This window comes from Hylaeus volcanicus, chromosome 6 (assembly GCF_026283585.1).
Source record: "Hylaeus volcanicus isolate JK05 chromosome 6, UHH_iyHylVolc1.0_haploid, whole genome shotgun sequence".
In the NCBI taxonomy this organism is placed as follows: domain Eukaryota; kingdom Metazoa; phylum Arthropoda; class Insecta; order Hymenoptera; family Colletidae; genus Hylaeus; species Hylaeus volcanicus.
In genome coordinates, this window is record NC_071981.1 from 16,641,307 (window position 1) to 16,664,598 (window position 23,292).

At 39.6% G+C, this 23,292-nt stretch overlaps 1 protein-coding gene across 3 annotated transcripts; it reads left to right on the top strand.

Annotated features, from left to right (window-relative positions):
- Window positions 1-202: 202 nt before the first annotated feature.
- LOC128878155 (uncharacterized) lies at window positions 203-23,023 on the top strand. 3 transcript variants are annotated; one of them, XM_054126104.1, is made up of 3 exons: window positions 203-438; window positions 16,410-17,470; window positions 19,156-23,023. In XM_054126104.1, exons 1-3 carry the CDS (start codon window positions 203-205, stop codon window positions 20,358-20,360), a joined length of 2,502 nt encoding a protein of 833 aa, XP_053982079.1. In that variant the 3' UTR covers window positions 20,361-23,023. The 3 variants fall into 3 exon arrangements, with proteins under 3 accessions (XP_053982079.1, XP_053982080.1, XP_053982081.1); XM_054126105.1 differs by lacking the exon at window positions 203-438 and adding an exon at window positions 9,077-11,580; XM_054126106.1 differs by lacking the exon at window positions 203-438 and adding an exon at window positions 13,097-13,527.
- The last annotated feature ends 269 nt before the right edge of the window (window positions 23,024-23,292 follow it).

A 23,292-nucleotide genomic window follows, 5' to 3' on the forward strand; every position in this document is an offset into this window, starting at 1 on the left:
CTTTCTTGATTCGCGACCGGGAGTGACTGGAAACGGACGGTTCAGGAGCAACGACGAAGAGAAAGGGCACGTAATGAACGTGTGTTCGCGAGATTGACGGGAGACGTCGGTGAACGAAGCCGCGAGACAGAAGAATCGACGAGCGAGAAGAACGAGCCTGACGGTCCCGATGGATTCGTACGTGAAGTGAAAACCGAGTGACATGGAGGAGCCGCAAAAGCTCTTTCGTTTACCGGGCACCATCGAGGAGGAGGAGGAAAAAGATACCGAGGTTCGAGGACAGCAAACGTCCCCGGAGAACCCGATTGCAGCCGACTCACCCTTGCTCGGGCACAGGAACGTTGGGACCTTGTCCAGTCTGCCGAGGAACGTCACCCTCGTCAGGGTCAGCACTCAGAGCAGCAGCATCGGTGGCGTCGGTCGGCAAGACTCCACCAGGTCAGTCTCTTTGCAATTTTTCTTATATTTTTATACGCTAACATACGCAACACGAGTTGTCCAGAAAAATGAAAGGCTTTTGTCGATCAAAAGCTGAAGAAAGAGATCTTCTCCTAATTCAATATCTAGTTTGGCAATACAACACACGCGAAATTCTACTGCTTATGCCCCTATGGCATCCTACTTAAGGACATTCTATTTGTTTACTAGTTTACTTGCTCCAGTCTCTCTTACGCTCACACCCACTTGACAAAGTAGACATATATAATACACTGTCGCACACTGGGAACACCTTTTTAAGCCCGACTTCGAAAACGAGGCGGTTACTCAATTCGACATATACATTTTTGTTTAATTCTAATAACTAGCCTGCGGATGTTTATGCAAGTTTATATTTTTATACAAGGTGCGACTGAATAACATGTACTAGTGGGCACGAGGTGGTTCCTTATTGACAAATTAGAACAAAATATAGAATAAAATTTGTTCATTTAAATCTTAGTTTTCGAGAAAATCCAGTTTGAAAATCCTATTCGTACGTATGCTGTTACGGCTGCATAAAAAATCTTTATTTTTATTGTTCATGGGTTAATATCGTTCCACTCTGTTCGTAATAGTTCCCGCAAATGTTTTAGAACCATTTTAGTCCGTCCGTAACGGAATATTATTTACAACCCTCGCCCTAACAATCAAAACAAGTAGAACTTGCACATGCGAAATGTGAATGTGTGAAAAAAATATCGAATAAATGTGGAATTTGTACGGAATGTGTGTAGAAAGGAGAAAACTCTTGATATCGAAAAATCCCAATAAGGATCGACTATCCTTTTTTTTTTTAAATTTCATAAACATTTTATATCACGCGAATTCCATGCTCCTGTTCAGATATCCAACACATTCCCTAAGACGTGTAACTTCAACAGTATATAACCTTCTCGCGGTACACCTTGAGAAAGACTAACGTCAGCGGCATAAATGAAATTTCACACCACAACTGACAAAATGCTGAGTCCGCTTTAAATCGTCGCGACTCAGCAGGAACAAAATTATGACCCGGTTTAAAAAGTAGAGAATTATAACGAAGGTGCGTGTGTGACCTGAAAATTCGGATCATATGATTTTACACGGTCTCCTGGGAAGTGACGCTACCGCTTGCAAAGGTATTACTAGGAAAAATAGGTCACCACTGCTCGAACACGAAAATTTTAATTCGCGTGAAATTTGATGTAAATGTAGAGCATAACGGCGTATGCCAGGAACGATTTTTATCTCCTGCGGAGATTTATTCCGGATGAGTGGAAATAGTCATCTTTCTCGCGAATGGAGTACAACTATAAATATAAAAATTGTTCAGACCTTTATGCTCCATCGCAGTACTAAAAGAAACATCATACATTTATAAGTAAAATTACTTTGTCACTTTATCCATAAAAGTTGAACTGCGAATGTTAAGAGTAATCATCTCGTACAACACATTCTTGACGATCCGTCTAAATATAAAAGTAAAGTGCATCATTTTTAAGCTTGACTTTTAAGAAACAATTTTCTACGTTTACATGCATATTTCCACGTTTACGTGCAGTCGCAGCAGTACAAATATAACTTCGATACCGCTGATATCACAGCGATGACAGTTCTACTGGTATCGCGTGTCAACTGTAAAAATCCTGAAATATCTACAATCTTCCTCTAAAAGAATTTCCTTTTTTTTTTCATCGATATAGATACGATTGATAAAGTCTTTATTTATTTCGGACTTATAATTTTAGCTCTGAAAAGGTTAAATTGTTTTCTTTAAATTAATCAGAAAGAAAGCTAATTACAAACATTTTTCGTATGATTAATCAGCCTATTTTCGGTTATACCTGGGATTAGCGAACACTGTATACATTAGTATGGAGGACCTATCTAACAGAGATTTCTATCGACGTGAACATCCTTCCTCGATTCGGGCTCGAGAGGATACCACGAGGCCGGAAATTTCTACTCTGCATGCAAAAAGTCAACGTATTACTGACTCAAGCAATCCTGATATAATCGCGTGCCAATTACCAAAGAAAACAGTGGCAGTGTAAGAATCATGCATCCCGTTTTCAAGGCAGTTTTTGTCGGAAAGCTTAGATCAGAGTTTCTCAAACTAAAGAAAAAATTAATAATATATAATTAAGATATTGTTCTCAGGATAGAAGAAACTTTTAAATTGCAGCACTAAAAGGTAGAAGTCTTTATGAACGTTCAAACTAATTTCATGATATTTAGGTTTAGTACTTTCATTGCTTTTTATTCAGCTTTTGTGAAAGACACATAAAATTCAATTTTATTAGATTCCTTGTTTGCAATGAAACAGTATAACTTGAAAGTTAAGTACTACGGATTTTTTAAATGTTATTCAGCTGAATAGATTATTATTCTACAGCTAGAAAAACATTCTAAGGAGACTCGTGTCAATTCGTTAATTTTTGTCATATTTATTATTGGTGCACTGTTTCGGTAATTAGTGAATAATGTAACAGAAAATGAAGTCATAAAAATATGGGACTATTCATTGTGAATAAATATTGTTAAAAGATAAGTTTTATGTTTCAGAAACTGATTTGTATTATATTCAATAAATAAATGTTTCATTGTGCCGTAGGAGGTCCGTCAAAAATTTTAAGAAGCACGTTAAAAATTTTAAGAAGCACGTTAAAAATTTGCCCTTATTCAGAATTTGAAGAGACCGTGAGAAAATGCAGTTTGAGAAACCCTGACGTAGATCATTCTCGGCAGAAAACGGTTACGTTTTGTTTGTGGGATTCATTGTCGACGTCTTCTGGCGCCAGATGCAGTTTGCGGCTCTAAATAGGCAGACAAAAATATTAATCATGTCGTGCAAGTCAGGTGGTTGGAGGAATAACACAGAGATGAGCAGCGAAATTCTTATCCAGATAAAAATTCAAACAGTGAATAAAAGATAACCAACGTTAGGTGCATTATTTGTTCAATACAAACTTCAATTCGTATTGTAAAATGAAACTATATTTAAAATTAAACGAGTGGAAGGCTCACAAGGGAATTTTGAGGCCATATTTGAGTAGAAATATTAATTACAACAATATGGAGGTCGATAGTTTGAACGCACGTTGGATAGGTTTTATTTTAAATATTGAAAAGAAATCCTAAAAGAAGAATTCCATGAGCAGCTGATGCCTTCTCGAATTTGAAAGGCATTTCTAAAAAATGAGATTTATTAACTAAATTCAATTTTCTACACTGTAAATAGTATATTCCTTTCTGAAGACGTTTCTGAAGTTGCAGTTCTGCTCATTGATGGATGATCTGACTGCAAGTACGCAATAAATCAAACTATCAAAGAAAAAAGATTAAAAATTTTAATTATTTTCTCTACGACACCAGCAAAAAACAACCATTGGGTCGACCGATTTACGACTTGTTTGTTACCAGATTAGCTATCAATTACCAAAAATGTGTTTTTGTCAACACTGAAAAGAAATACGTATGTTCCTACAATGTCAAGTCAATTGATTTGTTAATAATCCTGATTTTGTTCCAATTGCAAAAGATAGCAAAATATTGATGCATGGATTCTTCGCATACATAAAATAACATAAAAACGAGAACTGATCCAACATGGACTCGAATCATCAACGTCAATTTTTTAAGCAACTGTAAATTATAGTCGATAAAGATCATTACACTTGGTCTATCCATCCAAAAATAATGTTGCATGTCAAATTTGATGCAAATACAAGGAGTGGCACGCTTAAATATTTCCTTCTTAGTCGATAGACTGCTCAACGAAACAAACATTGCAAATATAGTGTTTTCCATTCGTCATTCATTATTCGAACAAAATTCAACCCGTCTCTATTTCGACAGAACATAGCGTATAGAAAAATCACCGCGTGTAATTTATCAGATCCACTTCCAAAAATGAACCTAATGTCCTCGAGTAAATCTAAAATTGCACAAACGCGAAGAACATAGAATCTTGTAATATCGTGACTACAAAAATCTGTAATCCGCTGTAATCGTCCGTCAGCCAGCAAAGGAAACTTTCTCCTTCGCCAAGCCTTTTCTTTACAGCCGTAACAATTCCACCGTCTCGTATGCGAGAGCCAGAGACAGCATTTTTCATAATTATTATTCGCCCGTGGTATTTACGGTCGCAGCTTTTATTACCAGACACGTGCAATTTATCGGGCAGCGTTCTATTAACGTCCATGCGATGCAATATATTTCTCAGCCATCGCGAGGCCGTCTGATTAACGAGTCCCTATCTGCTACATCCGCGTCGTTCTGTTTACCCTTTACCTGTAATTAACGTTTAGCAAACCCACCGTCGCCATTTATCAGGGACTGGAAACGCGTTATACATGCGGGCTGCGTAACCGAGTTGCAAAATTTGCAAATGAGTCGAATAACCTTCGCGAAGGCTCGTCGATCCGTTGTTTTTCGTCTCAAGGGGGCTTTTTACCTTGTGGGCCGAAAAAGTAGGTCACATTTAGTCTTTTTTTTTTCCTGTAATGTTTCTATTCGGTAGATCGTTCTGTCATTTTATAAGCAGATTCATTCTTTTCTTCTACTATATGTTAATTTTTAGATGAAAATACTGCGACTGTTTCCGTAATAATTGGTCGTAATTGAATATACTTAATGTTCACAATCTATAGGTTCTATGTCAAAATTATTAGGGGAGAAGTTATTTGGAATAGTTTACTATAAGTTAATAGAAAAATCTGGAATTTTTCAGAATTAGGTGAATGTGTCAATCTAGCCACACTGATATTATTTATTATAAGTGACAATTTTAGGGGTGAAAAGAATCCCGTTTATACCTCATCGTGCTCCTAAAATTATAAGAACTATTGAAAATACAAAAATTAAAATTTCTATGAAAATCTTCACGTTTAAAATCGTTTGCAACATTTATCAAAATAGCTATACTTTAATTTTGCCAGAGTTTCTGTACTGTACTTTCGTACTGGCGAACTTCCGTTTCAAGTAAATTTAACACAAGGATTACAAACTAACTACAACTGCTTTTCAAGAAATTTTGAGACGAAATGTCAGATTTACTTTTGTTTTTGCGAGAAACTGAATTATTTAACGAATTAATATGATTTATTTCGTGCGCGTACCTTAAGAAAATTATGGAGCTCTCTAGTCTCGTAGTTCTAGTCAGCGAGATCATTGCAGTCGACAATTGTTGAAAATGTTATGCGGCTCGTATCCAGGTTGCCCGACCCAAAAGGTCGTCAGTGGCAGATTAATCTGTGTAACTAGAATTAACCGCGGAAACTCGGGTTGTATCAGATTTCACGCTTCCTGGACGAAATATGATACCGCGCGGATCTTCGCGAATACTTCCGCTTTATCGTGGGACTTCTAATAGTTCTAATAGCTCTTTAATCACGGCTGAGCCACGAAGTCCAAGGTTGAACGTTAATTCGATTTTGGAGGCTCGAAGGAAAAACTATAACGGGAAAAAGTATAATGGGTGAGGTTCTCCTGTTTGTTAACCCATCTTTCGTTACGTTCTCTAGTTCGTAACAAGAAATTTGTAGTATTTTTTTTCTTGCAATAAGTTGTAATATAATTTATGAATTTATAGTTTTCAAAGAATGCTTTCACAACAGGTCGAAACGTTGAATATTAAAAGTATATTAACTCTGTCAACAAGAAGTTTTTACGTTACTTAGTATGTTTCGTCAACGCTTATTTACAAATTTAAGATTTTACGAAAAACACTGATGGGTATCTTAGTCGAGCATGTATGAACTTGATACGCGATAAGTCGAATATCAACTGAAGTAAATGAAATATGTACTCGTGTGACGCGAGCTACATATAGTGATCCAATTATCAACTGCGTGTCTAATCTGTCATGTTTATCTGAGAGGATCAAACATGCAATAGATATACTTAAGTCATTTATGATGTTATTGTCTACAGAAACTGCAAAATTATCCTTTGGGAAAAGCAAATTTCTGCAAAATGTAGAACAAAAATGTTTGAATTACCTGATTCTATACCGTAAATACATATATTTTCAATGTTACCTTTTGAAATTCGTAAAAATAACAAATATTGTAGAATATCTTCAAACGCGTATAAGAATCTTGCGAATGCATTTTCATAATTCATTATGATTATCTCGGCATATAATCCACGGCAATTTTTGTTCAAATCTGAAATCGTGGAAAGATATTTCTATTTATATCTTACATCTAATTTGAACAAAAACCAGATTGTTTTGTTCAATTGTGACATAATCGCAATTCCCTTTACTCCAAATACCAGAAAAAATAAACTCTCCTGTATTTTCGTCTCTGAGAAAGTAAGAATTTTGGCAGTTCTCGAATACTAGACGAGTAACAGCTTTTCGAAACGTTTCGACGTCGTTTCACGTTCTATTTCGTTAGTTTAATTAGAAGCTCGTTAAACAGAATCCAATGTACGAGCAAAAGGAACGAATAAAAACGTTTAGAAGCACCGACTTCTTCAGGGGAATCGACGGTTTTTCAAAAACTATTGCGTGCACTTCGTTGGGCGCGCCGCGTGAAAACGAAAAATCTTCGTGTGCCTCAACCTCGTGGCTCGTCCGATCTCGTTAGTTTAATTAAAAGCTCGTTATCGAAGCCGACGACGTTACGCTCAGGCAGCTCGCAATGAGAAATGAGACTCGACCGACAGTAAGCTTTTACGCCCGTTGATATTAACGTACGACTTCTAATCCGCGGAGAGGAGAACATCGAACACAATCAGAAATTTGGAAGTGACACGTTATGTCAAGCAGAGGGAAAGTGAACGCCGCTTGGAGCAAGAAGACGAAAGTCATCGTGTCCCGAACAAAATCGAACTCTGGTCGACGCCGCGAGAAACGAGACAGCTGGTTGGTGTTGTTCGGAGAGGTAGAACATACTTGATTTTTGTTAACCAATTTAATTTCGTTCCAGACGATTTTATGAAGTTAGAAAATGTTGAAGGCGTAGTCAAATTCGCGAAAGGTTCCTGGTATCATAGAGCATTTTGAAAAAATAATTAAGTATTACATGCACGTAAATTTTTAGTTACCCTTACTGGACGAAGTAATGACCGTAGGGATTATAATAGGAACTAATAATCTAATAAGTAGTATTATAATGTTAACAAACAGGCTTTGTTTTAAAAACTCGAATTTATACCTACAGTAATCACTAGACTTTTCGAGCTCCCGTTCTCTAGAATTAGTACTGTTCTCAATTGACGCCTACGAACGACACACACGATATCTCTTCCACTATGGAATAGCGCCATTATAATGCGCATGGAATAAATTACTGGCGGCTAATGCGATTCAGCGTTTTACCGGTGTTGATCGAGCCCTTCCGGCTCGAATTTCTTTCCACGACGAATCCCGAGCGTTTTCAAGGAAGCGCCAATTTATTGACAATGGATCGAGTTAGGCGTTGGAAGAGGGGCGGATGAATTCTGTGTGAAAAAATCGTTCGTAACGAAACTGGCACTCGGCTAGGAATAAAAGGGTCGAAGTCGTGGGAATTTCTGCGCGAATCGATCAAACCGCTTTATAATAAAGGGTTTTCCAAAAGGATATTTAAGATTCGATTTTTAATTGAAACACAAATGAGTTAGTGTAGTCGTTGTGGATAACTCTTAAGAGAAGAATTTTAAATGGATTCTGTTTGCTCTAATCGAACTTAACATTCAAATGTACTGCTTCGCTTCAATACGATATACTTTTTAATTGTAAAAGGTATCGTGACCGTAAGTAACGGCAATTTCGATGTGAAAACGAAAGTATACGAAAATATAAGAAAATATATATTTGCTTTTCATCTTGCTAATCTTCTCGTGCAAATAACACACATGTCCACACAGTGCACAAATATCAGATATACATATACAACATACATGCATATCGACAAATATCGCGTATTTACATTATGCAGGCGTACCCACGTACGTAAATAATTTTATCGTTTATAGGACAAACAAATGTTTATTTACTCAACGGCATTGCCCCGACAAACTTTTATCAGGATTAAGTACAGTTTTATTAGCGCAAAAAATTGTTTGTCCTGCGCGTATAGAATGTTACTTGTTGTATGTTATGTAAATAAAAATACATCGAATTCAGAGGTCGAATATAATATTCTTTGGTTAATCAACTACCAAATACTAAAGATGACCACAGAATAAATCGATTACTCCAAATTTTCGCTCAATATTCGTTTGCAGAAAATTCACTGAATCTTTTTTACTCGTTAATATAAACTCTAAAAGTATTTTGTAGTTACACTGCTTACGAAGATAACATACGAACAATCATAATTTATCTAGACAATGCTGTTTGAACAGTACCTAAGAATGCTCTGTTTACTATGTCACGTTTCGATAAACATGAACAATTCAAGTAGAGTCTGTACTTGTGACGTCACAGATCGTTTTACGCGAACTTTTCAATCTGTGAGCGGATCCGTTTTCATCGACAGGCGAAATGCTCACGTTTGCGTGCAATCAGTGATTGCACATAGGTTAGCGAAGTACGGTTCCGATAAGGAGATGGCTAGTCGTTGATAAGACATGCCACCAGCTTTCAGTCAGTCAAACGAAGTCGGTGTTACATCGCGAGAAACGTTTGGAGTACCTCGGATTCGTGAGAACGCATTGCGAAGGATAACATAACATCAAGTGTGAAACAGATAAAAACGGTCAATGTTAATCGGATCGCGTATCTCGATCTGCCGCTGAATTTTTACGAGAAAAACAATGAATTTATCTTAACGAGATCTTCGCTTAGAGTTTGTTGATTCAATCTTTGTAAAAAAACAAAAATAGATAGCTTTGGAAATACTTTATCCATGAAAGAGGATATCCCAGAAGAATCCTCGATTTTGCGATATTAAAACATTAATGTAATGGTCCCCAAAGGCAAGGTTTGAGTTTACCCTAACTCGAGTGAGAGTACTGTGGACTCCCTATGGATCGATTGGAATCTGGATATTCCTGCAGAAGTTCCAACCAAATATTGAAACCTTGAAAACCACGATACCTTTACAATGCACTTATTTCGCGAAGACATGAAAGAAACGAAGACGCAACGCGACACTGATTCTCTCTGTGAGTAAGTCTTTTAATCGGTGAGCAAAGAGAGCACGTCAAGTTCACATTGGATACACTAATCGTTCGTATATCACTGCAATAAAGATAGAGCTAGTGAGTTTCGCAATCACGTAAAACTGTTGAGTGACAGGGAGGATGTCACGGATAAATCGAAGATGACGTGGGAAATCCAAAGCATTATGTATAAAATAAAGAAGTTATCGAAACGAGTAAATAAAAATAAAGACGCGATACTCTGATCGCGCTCAACCGTGACCAGAAAGAGGAACATCCTTAAAACGTGAACGATGACACTTCTGTGAAATAATTTTATTTATTTTATTACAGACAGAATATTTAAAAAAAGGAAAGAACGCAAAGAAAATTGTATATTAGTCATGTCCCAACAAATAAGCGATATTCTGCAAAAGCCTAAAGGAAAGCTCTGTTTAATTTTCTAAAAACAAACAATAAGTAATTAGAGAAACGAATAACGTTGAAAGAGACAAGAAATTTTCGAAAGATAAAAAGAAATGCTTAAATAAAACATTCGAAACATTCGATGGAAGAAAATCCGAAAAGATTGAAATTAATAAAAGAGACATCGAAATGTAATAGGGTGATTGGAAATTAGGAACTCTGGCGAAAAAAGCCCTAAATGGACACCGATTCGCTTCTGCAACGTTCCGCGTGACGTAACCAGTCCATTTTCTCGCAAATGAAAAGAGCAAACGTTATTGTTAGTAACTGATAAGTGGAGACCGCTGGTCAGGTATTGGCTCGTACATATAAGACGTCTTCGTTGCTCGGACACCAGTAGATCCTCCACTAGCAAACTCGGCAGCTATCCGGTTTTGCCACCACAATCAGTCGTTTTGCCAACCTCGAAGAGAACAAGTGACCTGTCATCTTCGTAATTAATCGCGGTACGATGCGATGACCCGCGGAAGGATACGAAGATGTCGAAGATAAGCTTCGGTTCCGATTTCTTCGAGAAATCACGCGGTGAGTTTGTTGACTCTTGAACATCAAGAACCGACGACCGATTCCAGACTTGTTCGATGGTGCACCGAATACAGAGACGACTCGAACGATGAGATTGATTCTGGAAGAAACTTGGACGATTTAATTAACAATCGCGATTCTCGGTGAGTTTTCTCAGCTGGCTTCGCAGCTGCGGCAAAATAAATTCATCGGTCCTTGAAGAGAATCATCAAGGAGAAAGATAATCGATAAAAATGTATTCTTTTTCCACCATGGCTGTGATCGTCGCGATAAGCGTGTGAAAGATCGAGCGGGATATACGAAAGGCCGGCGAAGTGTGATAATCTGATAATTAACGACAGGAATATAACGCCTCGCTGCTCGTTGACTACCGAGGCCCAACGTTTTGGCAACAACCCACTTCTCCGGATAAGGATTGTTATCGTCGCTGAATCATACCAGCGCGGAAGATGTAATTATCGACATTCGATTAGAAACAGAGTGTACCGAAGATACTGAAAATCATCGAATGTGTTCACGTCGCATGAATGTTTCCTGTATGGGTGCGCGAGCTTGTTATTTACGATCGCGAACAGAACCACGAGATCACGAAGAGGTGTTTGCCGAGCAAAATAAATAAGTCCGTCAGTGGGTGATGGTCGTTTGATAGAAAGCGAGAAATTGAGGCTGCAGTGATACGAATTGGGCAGTAACGCGTGAAGCCTTGCGGAGATCGAGTATTGGAAAGTGATCGAAACGATATATGAAGAATCGGTGAAGGAACTTGGTGATTAAACTAAAGATGAATCGAGCAGAGCGAGTCGAGTGTTAAGTACAAAGTGTACGAAGCCTTTAGAGACTCGCGATCGAACCGAACCGAAAGTAAAAGGACTGAAAGGAAATGGAGGACGATATTCCGAAGAGCCCGATACCCAACGTAACATTGTCGTCGTCCGATCACGGAGAGAAACAAAATCTGCTGCCACCTGCGTCGCCCACGACTCCCATAATCGTTAAGCTATCCAAGAACTCGAATGCGTCGTTCAGAAGCAGGTAAATTATATTTCAGCAACGAACATCTACCGATAGGAATTCTCGCTGCGCAATAACTTCCGCGCTAATTAATGGAATTGTGGAGTTAATCATTATTCATTAATACCGCGAATTAATCGTCCGCTTCGCGCCGTCAACTCCTTCGGCATTAATCAATAAACGATCAGTCCTCGATCCGTCGCCTTCGAATGCACGTGTAACTATACCTATCCCCCGATTCGGTTTTGTGTTTTATTTTTATTTACCGATTTTCGAAATAACGAATTTCCGTAAATAGTAGAGATTGAAATAAAAAATGTATGCCGTGCAAATATCTGTGCAGTCATTCTTTTACTGTCGTTTGTTTGTTAACACTGGCATTAAACTTAATAAGAGGAATTCTCCCTTTTTTGTACATGAAAAGCATTCATATTAATTAGGTGGGTGGAGCTTTAGCTGCTGAAATGCGTGTACTATCGCGTTTTTCTTAATCAGACATTTTTAAAACTTCGTACTTAATGGTTAGAGATAAATAAATGTTTATAGTTCGATAGAAATTTCATAAGTTTTACTACGTCGAAAGAAATTAAAAGAGAAAGTGAAATGAAAAGTCGTATGCTTCGAAACCAAAATGGAACTCAGTCCACCAAGAACCATTGTACTCGAATAAAATAAAGCGTTATATGTTTCTTATTTCATGAGTGGACTGACTTCTTTTTTCATTTATTATTTATTCTTATTTTACGTTGAAATAACTGAATTTAATAACGCAAGAATGACAAGAATTACAAGAAGAAAAGTAAAATTAAAATAAAAGATGAACATTCAAAATGAAAGACAGATATCCACCAATAATTTGTCCAGTTGCACATTTTCAATTTACAATATTTGATGAATTTTTATAAGTATTATTACGTTTGCTCATAGAAACAAACCAATCGGACACGTTTCCGACTCCCTTATCAACGATGTCTTCGAACAAAGAAATTACACTTCTCGTTACTTCGTACTTGTAATTAAGTTTAATTCAAGTTTTAGCGTAGATAGAACTTATCAAAACTCAGGAATCTTTGGCGAATCACTGGCCAGAGAATTTCTTTCATTGTTCTGTTTCCTCGAAAAACAACTCCTTATTACGAACTATCCTTATCGATCTTTCTACGATAACGGAAGAATTCAGATCTGCTTACATCTTGTTGAATCGTTCGAATGAAATCGTGCACGCGATAGATTCGGACATAAAGTATATCCAAATGAAAGGAATCTTCATCATCCTCTCCAAAGAAGAGATTATTCGTCTTTAAATAGTCGGGGATCGTTGCAGCTGCGATCGATGGTGGAATCACGGAGTTCGCAGTGTGTCAACGGCTCGTCGGTTGATCTATGCGTGGCAATAAATAAATTGGTAGATAACAGCTGCTCGGGTATCATTCGAAGTCAAAATGGCGACTTCCTTTTTGCCGTACGAAAGGAAGGCGAGCACGAGGAGTCTCGGCCGGATCATCGAACTGGTCGCAACGATAATCAGCGCGCTGCTAGTCAGCGCCCGTTCGAATTCTACTCTCGCATCCGCGGATAAATGAACGATGAAATCGTCGCGTTACGATCCCTGCCCATGAATCGATCGATTTTCGCTCGATTCTGGCATTATTCTCGCGTACGAATCGCGTTTCCTCGAGGAATCACGTGCAAACAATGCTGACAGTTGACGCATGTAGCAACAGTGGAGGGCCGATAAAGTTGTCGATCGAATTTTTTTAACGTCGTACAAGTCGATTTCACCCAAACCGAAGTGCAGTCGGTCCGCGATGAACGGATGACCGAAAGAAACTGGATCGGCTCGAGATCGATCATTCGCGGTGATACTCATTTCGTTGAGAAGGAGACAGAAAATTGGCGCGATTTCGGGACGCTCGAGTTTGTCGCAAAGGTTCAAGAACGATGACGTACAATGCGGAGAGATCCATCGTAAGTATTTTTCTCGAAATAATTACCAAGCCTGCAGAAGTTCTCTCGTCGGGCATGATTAATTCTGTGACAGGCAATTCTTTTGTGTTTCGTTACGCTTGAAAAACGCGACGTTTAAAAAAAAAAATGGAATGATGAGTGTTTCGTTGAGAAGTGAACTCTAAGAGATGAAATTCTCCGTTCTTTGCCGAGTCAAGTGTGCTTCCGCTCGCTTAAAGTTACCCGTCGAGGTTATAACCCTTTGAGCTCCGAGATTTTTTCATATAGGGAACCATCATCTTCGCGATACTTTTTCAAGAGCAAATGAAATAGTAAAGTAACCTTATGTACACTCTGAATGCAAACTGAATGTTTTATATTTTAGGATAATATCTGGATCTTAAGTGCTATAATTTTGCTTGGTATAATATAGTAAATCCGTCTGGCACGGCATTGTATTTTGTAGATAGCGTCGAAATAAATTGGGCAGGATAGTTGCAAAAACAAAATCTTTTATATACATATATAAATAAACGTACCAAAGTTCAACAGTTTATGTCAAGCACTTTGGTTGCAAGAAATTCATGAAGATTCCCTCGAAAGTGGTAAACAAAGAGTACCCCTTTAAGTTTGAAATCCATGCAAATAAGGACGACAAGTGACACTCGCTGCTGAATTGCAAAGAGTTCATTAATGAAAATGCATCTCTGTATGCACATGCAACAAATGAAAATGCGATAAACAAATTATTACTGTAAATCATTCTCCTCGATCACGCGGAAATCTTGGCTGCCTTTTTCACATCGTCGTTGATTCGTTATTAAAAAGGCAACAACCAATCGGCGCTGGAACAACAATGTGATCTTTGAAATTTGTTATTCAAATCCGACGCGATCTGTTCGAGGAATACATTACGAGGCGTGAACAAAAGTCAAGTTAAGCCGCGAGAAGGCCTCGGTGACAATTTTTGCAACGAGCGTTACTGGTATTGAAACGCGTAATTTATTCCTTCGAATTGTGCAAGAAAAAATATTGCATTACGCATGGCGGAAGGTGTGTAACGAGGATTGACGCGTCGACAGACAGCTCTTTCGTGTTTCTTCGCGCGTCGAGCACGTGTAAAATATAATTGACTTTAATCTGCATAAATTGTGCACTCGCGTGATCGCGGTGTATCAACTGGAAATTTCTAATCAACGAGTAAACTTGGGCAGATTCGATGTTCATGGCTATGGTAAACAAGCATTGTGCTCGTCGCTCTTATAGAGTCAGCGACTGTCGAGATTCGTAACAGCAATCATGACGAATGATCCTCGTCGTAAACGTTCACTATAAGTAATTAGGATGAAAAAGATTCATTGAGAACAGTAACCAGTTTACAAATTCAAATGCAATTCGAGCAACGTTTGTCATCGCTGTTTAGTAGACAAAATAACTATGTAAATCATGAAATAATATTTATATCTTAAAATAACAATGCTTTTGAATCGAGAGTAAGTCTTGGACTCTAAGAATTATGGGGATAATGCTCCTAAGTAATGCTAAGCAATGTAAATCTTACAATTGTTATCTATTATAATTAGATGTATTTATGCGTGAGTCACGGATCATTAACTACAGATTTCAATTAGTCATTTGTTAATAAAAACATGAAAACTCTCCGTTATCAGCGGGTTCACGAACTTCTGACAAAGGCAACTCTAATTTTAGCAAACTGTTGCAAAATTGTTACAAAACGATGCAGTTCGCGTTCGGTAGTTTGAAACGCAATTATTAATCCATTTCGAAGAATGAGATTAATTATAATTTCTGTGTACTTTACCAATCAAATCATTCGTTAACTAAAAACATGATCGTGTTTATAAAAATGTTTGTAACTCTTTCCCTCGTATGTAGACAGGACTTCATTTTAATGCTTGTTTCTTATCTCCATAATTTCAATAGAAAAAATAAAACAAGATAGAAGAATAATTTGTTTAAAAAATGTAATGGTATTACAGCAATTGAAAACAACTGGAAAGTACGATAAGCTAAGAGAAACTAAGTAAACTAAGAAAAACATACAAGAAGCAAATCCAAATTCAATGGAACTAATATTATGAAAGTAATTTCTTGAAAAATTTACAGATGTAAAAATAGAAATGTGATATATTGTACGAATTTAAGTATTTAAGAACAAAATTTAATTAGGTGTACCATTAGTCTGAATATTTCAGCATTCGAAAAACAATTGGTTTATAAAGATTAATTAAGACTCTTAAATTGCTCCAATTATCTCCGTTATGAAAGCGACAAAGGTCCATCGGTGATCACCAAATACATATTTTGCTTCGAGTAATATCTATATTGTTTGAACGTCAACTAAATTGATTTATCGGCGATTACCAAAAGCATACAATTAGTCAATTGGCTCTTATCAGTATTTTCAGTTGATTGAAATGCGAAAGCTTTCATATCTCGAAATAGATATAAATGAACTTACACACACTTTTATAACGAATGACTCGTGTATAGATTATTCCACGATGAATGATCGATCGACAAAGAAATGATTCTGTTACACATTATTTCGAAGATTATATATTTCGTTAAATCTGAAATAAAAAATAACGTATGAATCGTTTATTTGGAAAGCGGCATAAGTCACAATAACAATTTAATATGTATTTAGCCACTGAATATTTCGATTGAAAAACAAAGTAACTTATGTCCCTTTCAAAATAAACAACACACAGGATCAACGAGAATCGACATCAACAAACTACAAAAGATTCTATTATCCAAAAATTCTCTTATCCGATCGTCATTCATTCGGATAATCGAGATTCTGGTGTACTTATTTCTTATGTTCATTTCGTGGAATCATTAATCATTCTCCGATTAAAGACACTGTAAACTTTCAGGAGCCGGTACAGGGCAGGTCCAACGCGCAAGCTGCGTCGTCGAGCGGTGCTGAAGAATGGCGAATGCAACGTTCTGCAGTCCCGCATCTCCAGACGATCGCTGCGCTTTCTCCAGGACATCTTCACGACCCTGGTGGACACTCAATGGCGATGGACGTTGTTGTGCTTCAGCCTGAGCTTCGGGCTCTCCTGGCTGGGCTTCGCGGTGATCTGGTGGCTGATCGCCTTCACCCACGGTGACTTCGAGGAACGCCACCTACCCCCGTTACAGGTCGAGAACAACTGGACGCCCTGCATCTACAACATCTTCTCCTTCACCAGTTGCTTCCTATTCAGCATCGAGACCCAGCACACGATCGGCTACGGCAGCCGCTCGACCACCGAAGAATGTCCCGAGGCGATCTTCGTGATGTGCATTCAGAGCATAGCTGGCGTGATGATCCAGGCCTTCATGGTCGGCATAGTGTTCGCGAAAATGAGCAGGCCCAAGCAGAGGACCCAGACGTTGCTGTTCTCAAGGAACGCGGTGATATGCCAGAGGGACGGTGAACTCTGCTTCATGTTCCGTGTCGGCGACATGAGGAAGAAGAGTCACATCATCGGAGCCGCGGTTCGCGCGCAACTAATCAGGTCCAGGACCACCAAGGAGGGCGAGATACTGTCTCAGAATCAACAGGAATTGGCCGTCGGCACAGACGGCCAGAACGGTAACCTGTTCTTCATCTGGCCGACCATGATCGTTCACAAGATCAACGCTGAATCACCGTTTTACAACATGTCCGCCGAGGATATGCTATTGGACCGATTCGAGGTCGTGGCCATTCTCGAGGGAACTATCGAGTCCACCGGGCAGACCACTCAGGCTAGATCCAGCTACCTGCCGCAGGAGATTCTTTGGGGTCACAGATTCGAGCCGATGGTCACGTACTCGAAGGAGAGGCAGAGCTACGAGGTGGATTACTCGCTGTTCAATAGCACCACGCAAGTCGACACGCCTCTGTGCTCGGGCAGAGAGCTCGCTGAGTTTTACAAGGTCCAGGAAGATCTTCGCCATGGGAACGGTAAGCCTCTCGAGTTGATCAGCCCGACTAGTGGACGATTTAGCGTTAAAGAGAGTCTAGTTAAAGCGTTAGTTTGCCGATAAATGTACACCGCGAGAGAAACGCTCGAACACGCTTGCAATCAGGGGCGGACAGTTGATCGTTATCTAATTTGATCCTAAACTAGTCGGAACCGGAAGCTTGCGTAGATCGAATCGATTCGAATTGTTTCTCTCTAGCAATTACGATAATCGATATGACCTACCGTGGATATTCCCAGTGAACCAATTTTTACCACCCTCCACCGAACCCTTTTTTAGCTGTAGAATCGCGTTTAGCACCACGAAAATAGTCAATAATCCTCTCTGCGTCTTCAAACGCTGAACGACATCGAAGTTTCGCTTGATTGGCACGTCCGGCGCAATTAAAAAATGTCCGTCGTGCATCCATCAGCAAAACATCGAGCAATAACACGTTACAAAACAACCACTAACGACACCGCAAGGTTAACCACATACGCTAATTGGGATGCACACGCGAATCAAACTAATCGATACCAACCACACAGACCCGTGCACGTCTCGTTCCGCTTCCTTGTGCTTGAAACTCTTTGTTTGTCTGCCTGCCTGCCTGCCTGCCTGCCTATTTCATAGCTCTGCGAACAGCTTTCGTTCTTGTCTGACATCTTGGTGCTGGATATACCGTAGATGGAGGCCTGCGGAAAATTCCTAGCGAGCCGAAATCCGTGCCAGTGATATTGAACACCGTAAGCCAACCCGATGCCACGGAGTTTCTTGTCCGTCAAGGATCATCGAAACTTCACATTGACATTCCATCGATCGACGACTGCCCGGGAGTCTAAGCCAACCCGGTACGCGAAATAGAGCAAGGAAGTAGACGAGGAATGAAACGTAAAGACAAAAAGAAATAGATCGCCACAGTAGACGAAGTTAAGACGAAAGGATGACCTGGAGTATCGTACAGACGATATCTATGTTCGAGGACCCGTTTTCACGTCGGACGATCTCTTCGTCCTGTCTCGAAAAGATACCATTGATGCCGAAGAAGCTATAAATACCGGGATCGGAAGCCCGTGGCCGTGAGAACGAATTTCTCTGAACTGTTCGAGGCCGACGAGTTCCGAGAGTACGATAGAGAAATCACGGAAGACTTCGATCTGCCTGTTTCGTGCTTGTGTCTGTCCCTCGTGTTGTCTTGATTCTGCTCGTGTGACGTCGCGCCCTCGCCGAAGATCGTTCCGCGACACGACAGCGACGCGATCAGGAGGTAGTTGGTAAAGGGGTATCGACTAATCGATTCATAAATACAGGACACACACTTTCTAAATAATCTTTACGACTGGGGTATATGTTGCTGTTGGGTGGTTCTCCTAAGACTATCAAACTCGACATTCAAAACGAAGCATGCATTCCACACGCGTTCCACGACGTTCCCCGATATTATTAACACTCAAAGAACTAATTCGATATTCGTCGTTGTTCGGAAGGGTTGGGCGATACTTTGGGTTACGAACTGTCACTCGTAAAAAGTACGCAACATTTCTGAACTTGCTCGCTGAAAGACCGAGACCTAGAACCGTTGAGTCCCAGAGTTAGCAAAGGGTCGGTAACATCCACTTATCGAGCAGCCGGAACCTAAGCGTATCTCATCAACGAAAACCCCCTAAGCAATAGACTACTTTCCAGGTGTGATAGTCGACGAGGATCTCCTAGGAGAATCCTGCGCGGACGGTCAGTGCCACTGCGGTCATCGTCCGGTCATCGCGATGAATCACAATCAAATTCATCCTCTGACGTACGTGGACAGCATCAGAAGCGAAAACAGCGTCGACGAGACGGCGAATTATCGGAACGCTTACAGGGATTCGATCTGTCACGGACCTCCGGTCCCGCCCCGAGAGCACGGTCAGTACAAAATCGTAGATGTAGAGTCCGATGATATCCAAGTGATGGGCGAGGTCGAGCTACAGCACCTACCGGAAGCGGTGAACAGGGAAATCCTGAAGAACAGTCGAGAGATCATCTACGAAGAGCCAGAGACACCTGGCGAGGGAAGTATACTCCTGAGACCAGCTTATGGTCGTCGGAGTATGATCAGGTACCCGTTGCTCGACGAAGAAAGGAGATCGTTGAACAGCTCCAAAAGAAACTACTACCACAGAAATATCCTTAGAAGCTTGGACGAAGACAAAAGGTCCCCCGATGGCTGCAGAAGAAACCTGTGCGGATCCAGAAGGTATCTCTTGGTTCCTCTGGACAGCAAAACCTCGGATCTCGGCACCAGAGAGAATGTAATCGCCACGGGACGACACACGGGAAGCAAGGAACACCTGAACGCGCCGAGAAAGAACGGCTGTGCCAAAGGATCTAAAGAGACCCCCGAAATGGACACCAGAGAGATACTGGTCTCGAACGACGATAGACTGACGATCGAGTCGGAGAAGTTCCCGAAACAAACGCCTCTTCGTCAGCACGAGATCGCGCTATCCGAAGGCAACGGAACATCGTTGTCGGACCCTAACTTGTCGCCGAACGAGTACTCTTCGTCCCCGAAATGTCGTCAGTTGCCTGTTCCGGTGTCACCGATCTCGCCGACGTCGGATCTTTCGCCGGAGTCGGGTTTCTACGAAGGGGCTCAGTGGAACTCCAGTCCAGAGTACATCAGGAAGGATCTCCGGCTTCCTAACGCGTCTGTGATCACGAAGAATAGAAGGAGCTACGAGAATGCGCAGTTACAGGACGTTAACGAGGCCCTGTCTAGACCTAATAGTGAAAATAGTTCACTGGACAGTGCGGAATCCGTGAAGAATATAGCGAACGACAATGTTCTTCACAAATACGGGGAGAAGAACGTTGTTACGAAACAGGCGATCTCTTACACGAGCGTCTGACGAGAACACATAACTTTCTGTGCCTTTCTCCGAACGTATAACTTCCAAGTGCCAGTGAAAAACGTGTTGTACAGTCAGAACTAGCGTTTACTTCCGAAACAAGGTATTCGTAATCGATCGTTACTCAATCCTCGACTACCGCCATTGGAAATGTCCAGGCGAACGGATAGGCTATAGCTCGACGACTTAGGTATAATCCCTTAGATTGTGGTTTGAGCGCGATGGAGTGAGTCTTAGGGGATAAAATGTAGAGTCGTTGTTGGATGTTAGCCTGGTTCAAAGAAAGACTATCCAAAAACGGAAGGCATCAAACGTCTTAAGGTTAAGAATCGAAACTTTGTCATGTACTATCTTAAAAAATTAGATCTTTCGCAACTCCAATAGACGGTATAAGTTAAAAGTGTATGTAAGGTTATGGAATTTGAACAGAAATGGTATGGAAATGCTAATGTTGTAGTGTCACGACCACCCATAAAGTGCGAGATTGATTGAGTAGGGAAAGCGGTCGACTCTGGATCGGAGGACCGTGGGTCCGAATCTCCGTGCCTTATTTTTCGTTTAGACAACGTTGATGGATTGAAAGAAAAAGTAAATCCATAAGGATTCGGTAAGAGAAGAGACTGGACCAGCATTTGCCCACAGTGGGGACCTTTTCTAAGTTGTCAAGCTATATTTTGCATTACGATCGTCGGCATATTTCAAACTGGTTGACACATAACGCCAAATTCGCGTACATCTGCAACCTTTCGTTTCGTTAGCTAATTTAAAGCTTTCGTTAGTCAATTTAAATAGGTCCGTCATTTCGCTGAGACGAAGCGGAAATTCCTTTAGACTTGTATGTATTCTATTGATAGATTGTCAAAAATTCTTATATAGATAAAAATCTCGAATAAATTCTAATTTATATTCAATTCGTTACGTAGAATGAAATATTTCTCTAAATGAAAAATAAAATTGAACCATCTAGTGAAATGAATATTATAAATAAATTACCGTAGGTTGGATATATTTATTATCTATTATTCGAATAAAATTTTCCTCGTCTCTGATTCTGTTCACGCTGAGTTAAATATTCGCGAAATTCGCATACCCTTTGATCGCTTCTAAATGACTGTGTTCGAGGGTTGAGGAAACTAAGCATAAGATAGGTAAGAGTATCAACGAACGTAACTGACTTTTCGCGTAATTAAGATGCATAATTTCTGAAAACACCTGGTTTTATGCGAATTTATACCGTTCTCCTATTCGCCATTATAATATATTCATTTGTCTAAATCGCTGTGAAACCGCGGGTCGGTTAGTGCGAAGCTTCCGAAGCTTAGGTTAGTCTCATAAAAATCACGACGAACGAAGAGTAAATTGTGAACGAGGTTTTCTTCCTTCTGACAAGCTTCCCGAAGGCTTCATTTAGGAATATTCTTCGAATAATTTCGAAGACGAAGCATGCAGCGCTTTTTTATCATCGTATTAACCCTTCAACTATTCAACGAAATAAAATTTCACGATTATTCGAAACGCGTTATAGTTTGCATTCTTCAGACAATATTCGCGTTGTGAGAAATCAAATTTCGTCGTTCAAAGTCGGCATGCTCGTTAGATTTAGACGTAAAAATCGCATAAGCGCAACGAGAGTATTTAGTACGCGACGGAAGTGAAAGGATAAACTTAGGATCGTGACCGAGGTCGCCGACATGTCAACTCGTCTCTTGCTTTCATTGTAACAATGATCATTTTTACCAACGTGAGTAAAGCATGTGTGTATATAGAAAGATTTCTAGATTTTCAGATGCCCGTTGAACGAATGCGTTTCTAACGTTTGTCTCTCAGCCAGTCTGGAAACCTAGAACCGCGACGACGACTGGCAGGGAAAGAAGATGCCCCGAAAACTGTGCATTGTACTTTTAGGACACGAGTAGTCGTCTAACTAAAGTGCCTTGTTTTTTCCTTTGCATTCCCACGAGAAAGAAAAACACACACGCGTTCGCTGACAAAATAAATTAGTATCGTTGATATTTATTGCTTCCACAGTACTGTAATTACTAGCTCGACATTTCTATATAACTTATTATTAAAGACACCATCGATGAAGCGTCGATACGCATCAATACGGTAATTGCCGCTTTCAAGTGACAAAAGACTAGTTTTATCGTATGTTATTTAAATCATGTCTCAAGAAATTATCAAGACCCTTTAGGAAATCACTTTCTAATTAAAGATAGTCCAAATAAGACTATATCTGGGTTTGTTTTGAATGAAACATAACGACAAAATAATGCCAATGTATTAATAATATTCTCACGAGTATATAGGAGTGCGAACACAAATTTTCATTTTCATTAAAGGATGATACTCGACTGATCGCTCGAGCTGAATAAATTTGAACGTTAGAGAAATGATTGAATTACTCGAATCCAGTATCAGAATTGTCACTTAAAAACGATGATCACTGTAATTCGAATATTTTCTACACCGTTTCGTTCGAACAGTACGAGCCAGTTTGCGAGGCAGTTAGTCTAACGCCATTTAGGTTCAGTACGCTGGAAAACCTCGGTAAAAATGATAACTATGCGTGTTATTTTTGGGAGCATGGATACCTGCCATCAGGACTTCTAGCAGAAATTGTGAAGATGTTATTTGTAATAAAGACAATTCGAAACCAATAACGACTGTTTTCTCTAAAACTGGAATGGAGAACCTATGACCTTTTTAGGTATTCGGAGCGACCTTTCGTCATGGTTTGTCAATAATGTTTTTTTTTTTCAATTATCAATTAGAGTAACTAAAAGAAAAAAGAAACTTTGTCTCCTAGAAGTTAATTAAAATCGATCGATCATTTTTAGATATGTTACCCTTTTTCTTGTTTTGCTCGTCTGTAATACGCGAAAAGTAAACATAAGTTTCTGCTTGAGTACACGTCTGTTTACAATTTTAG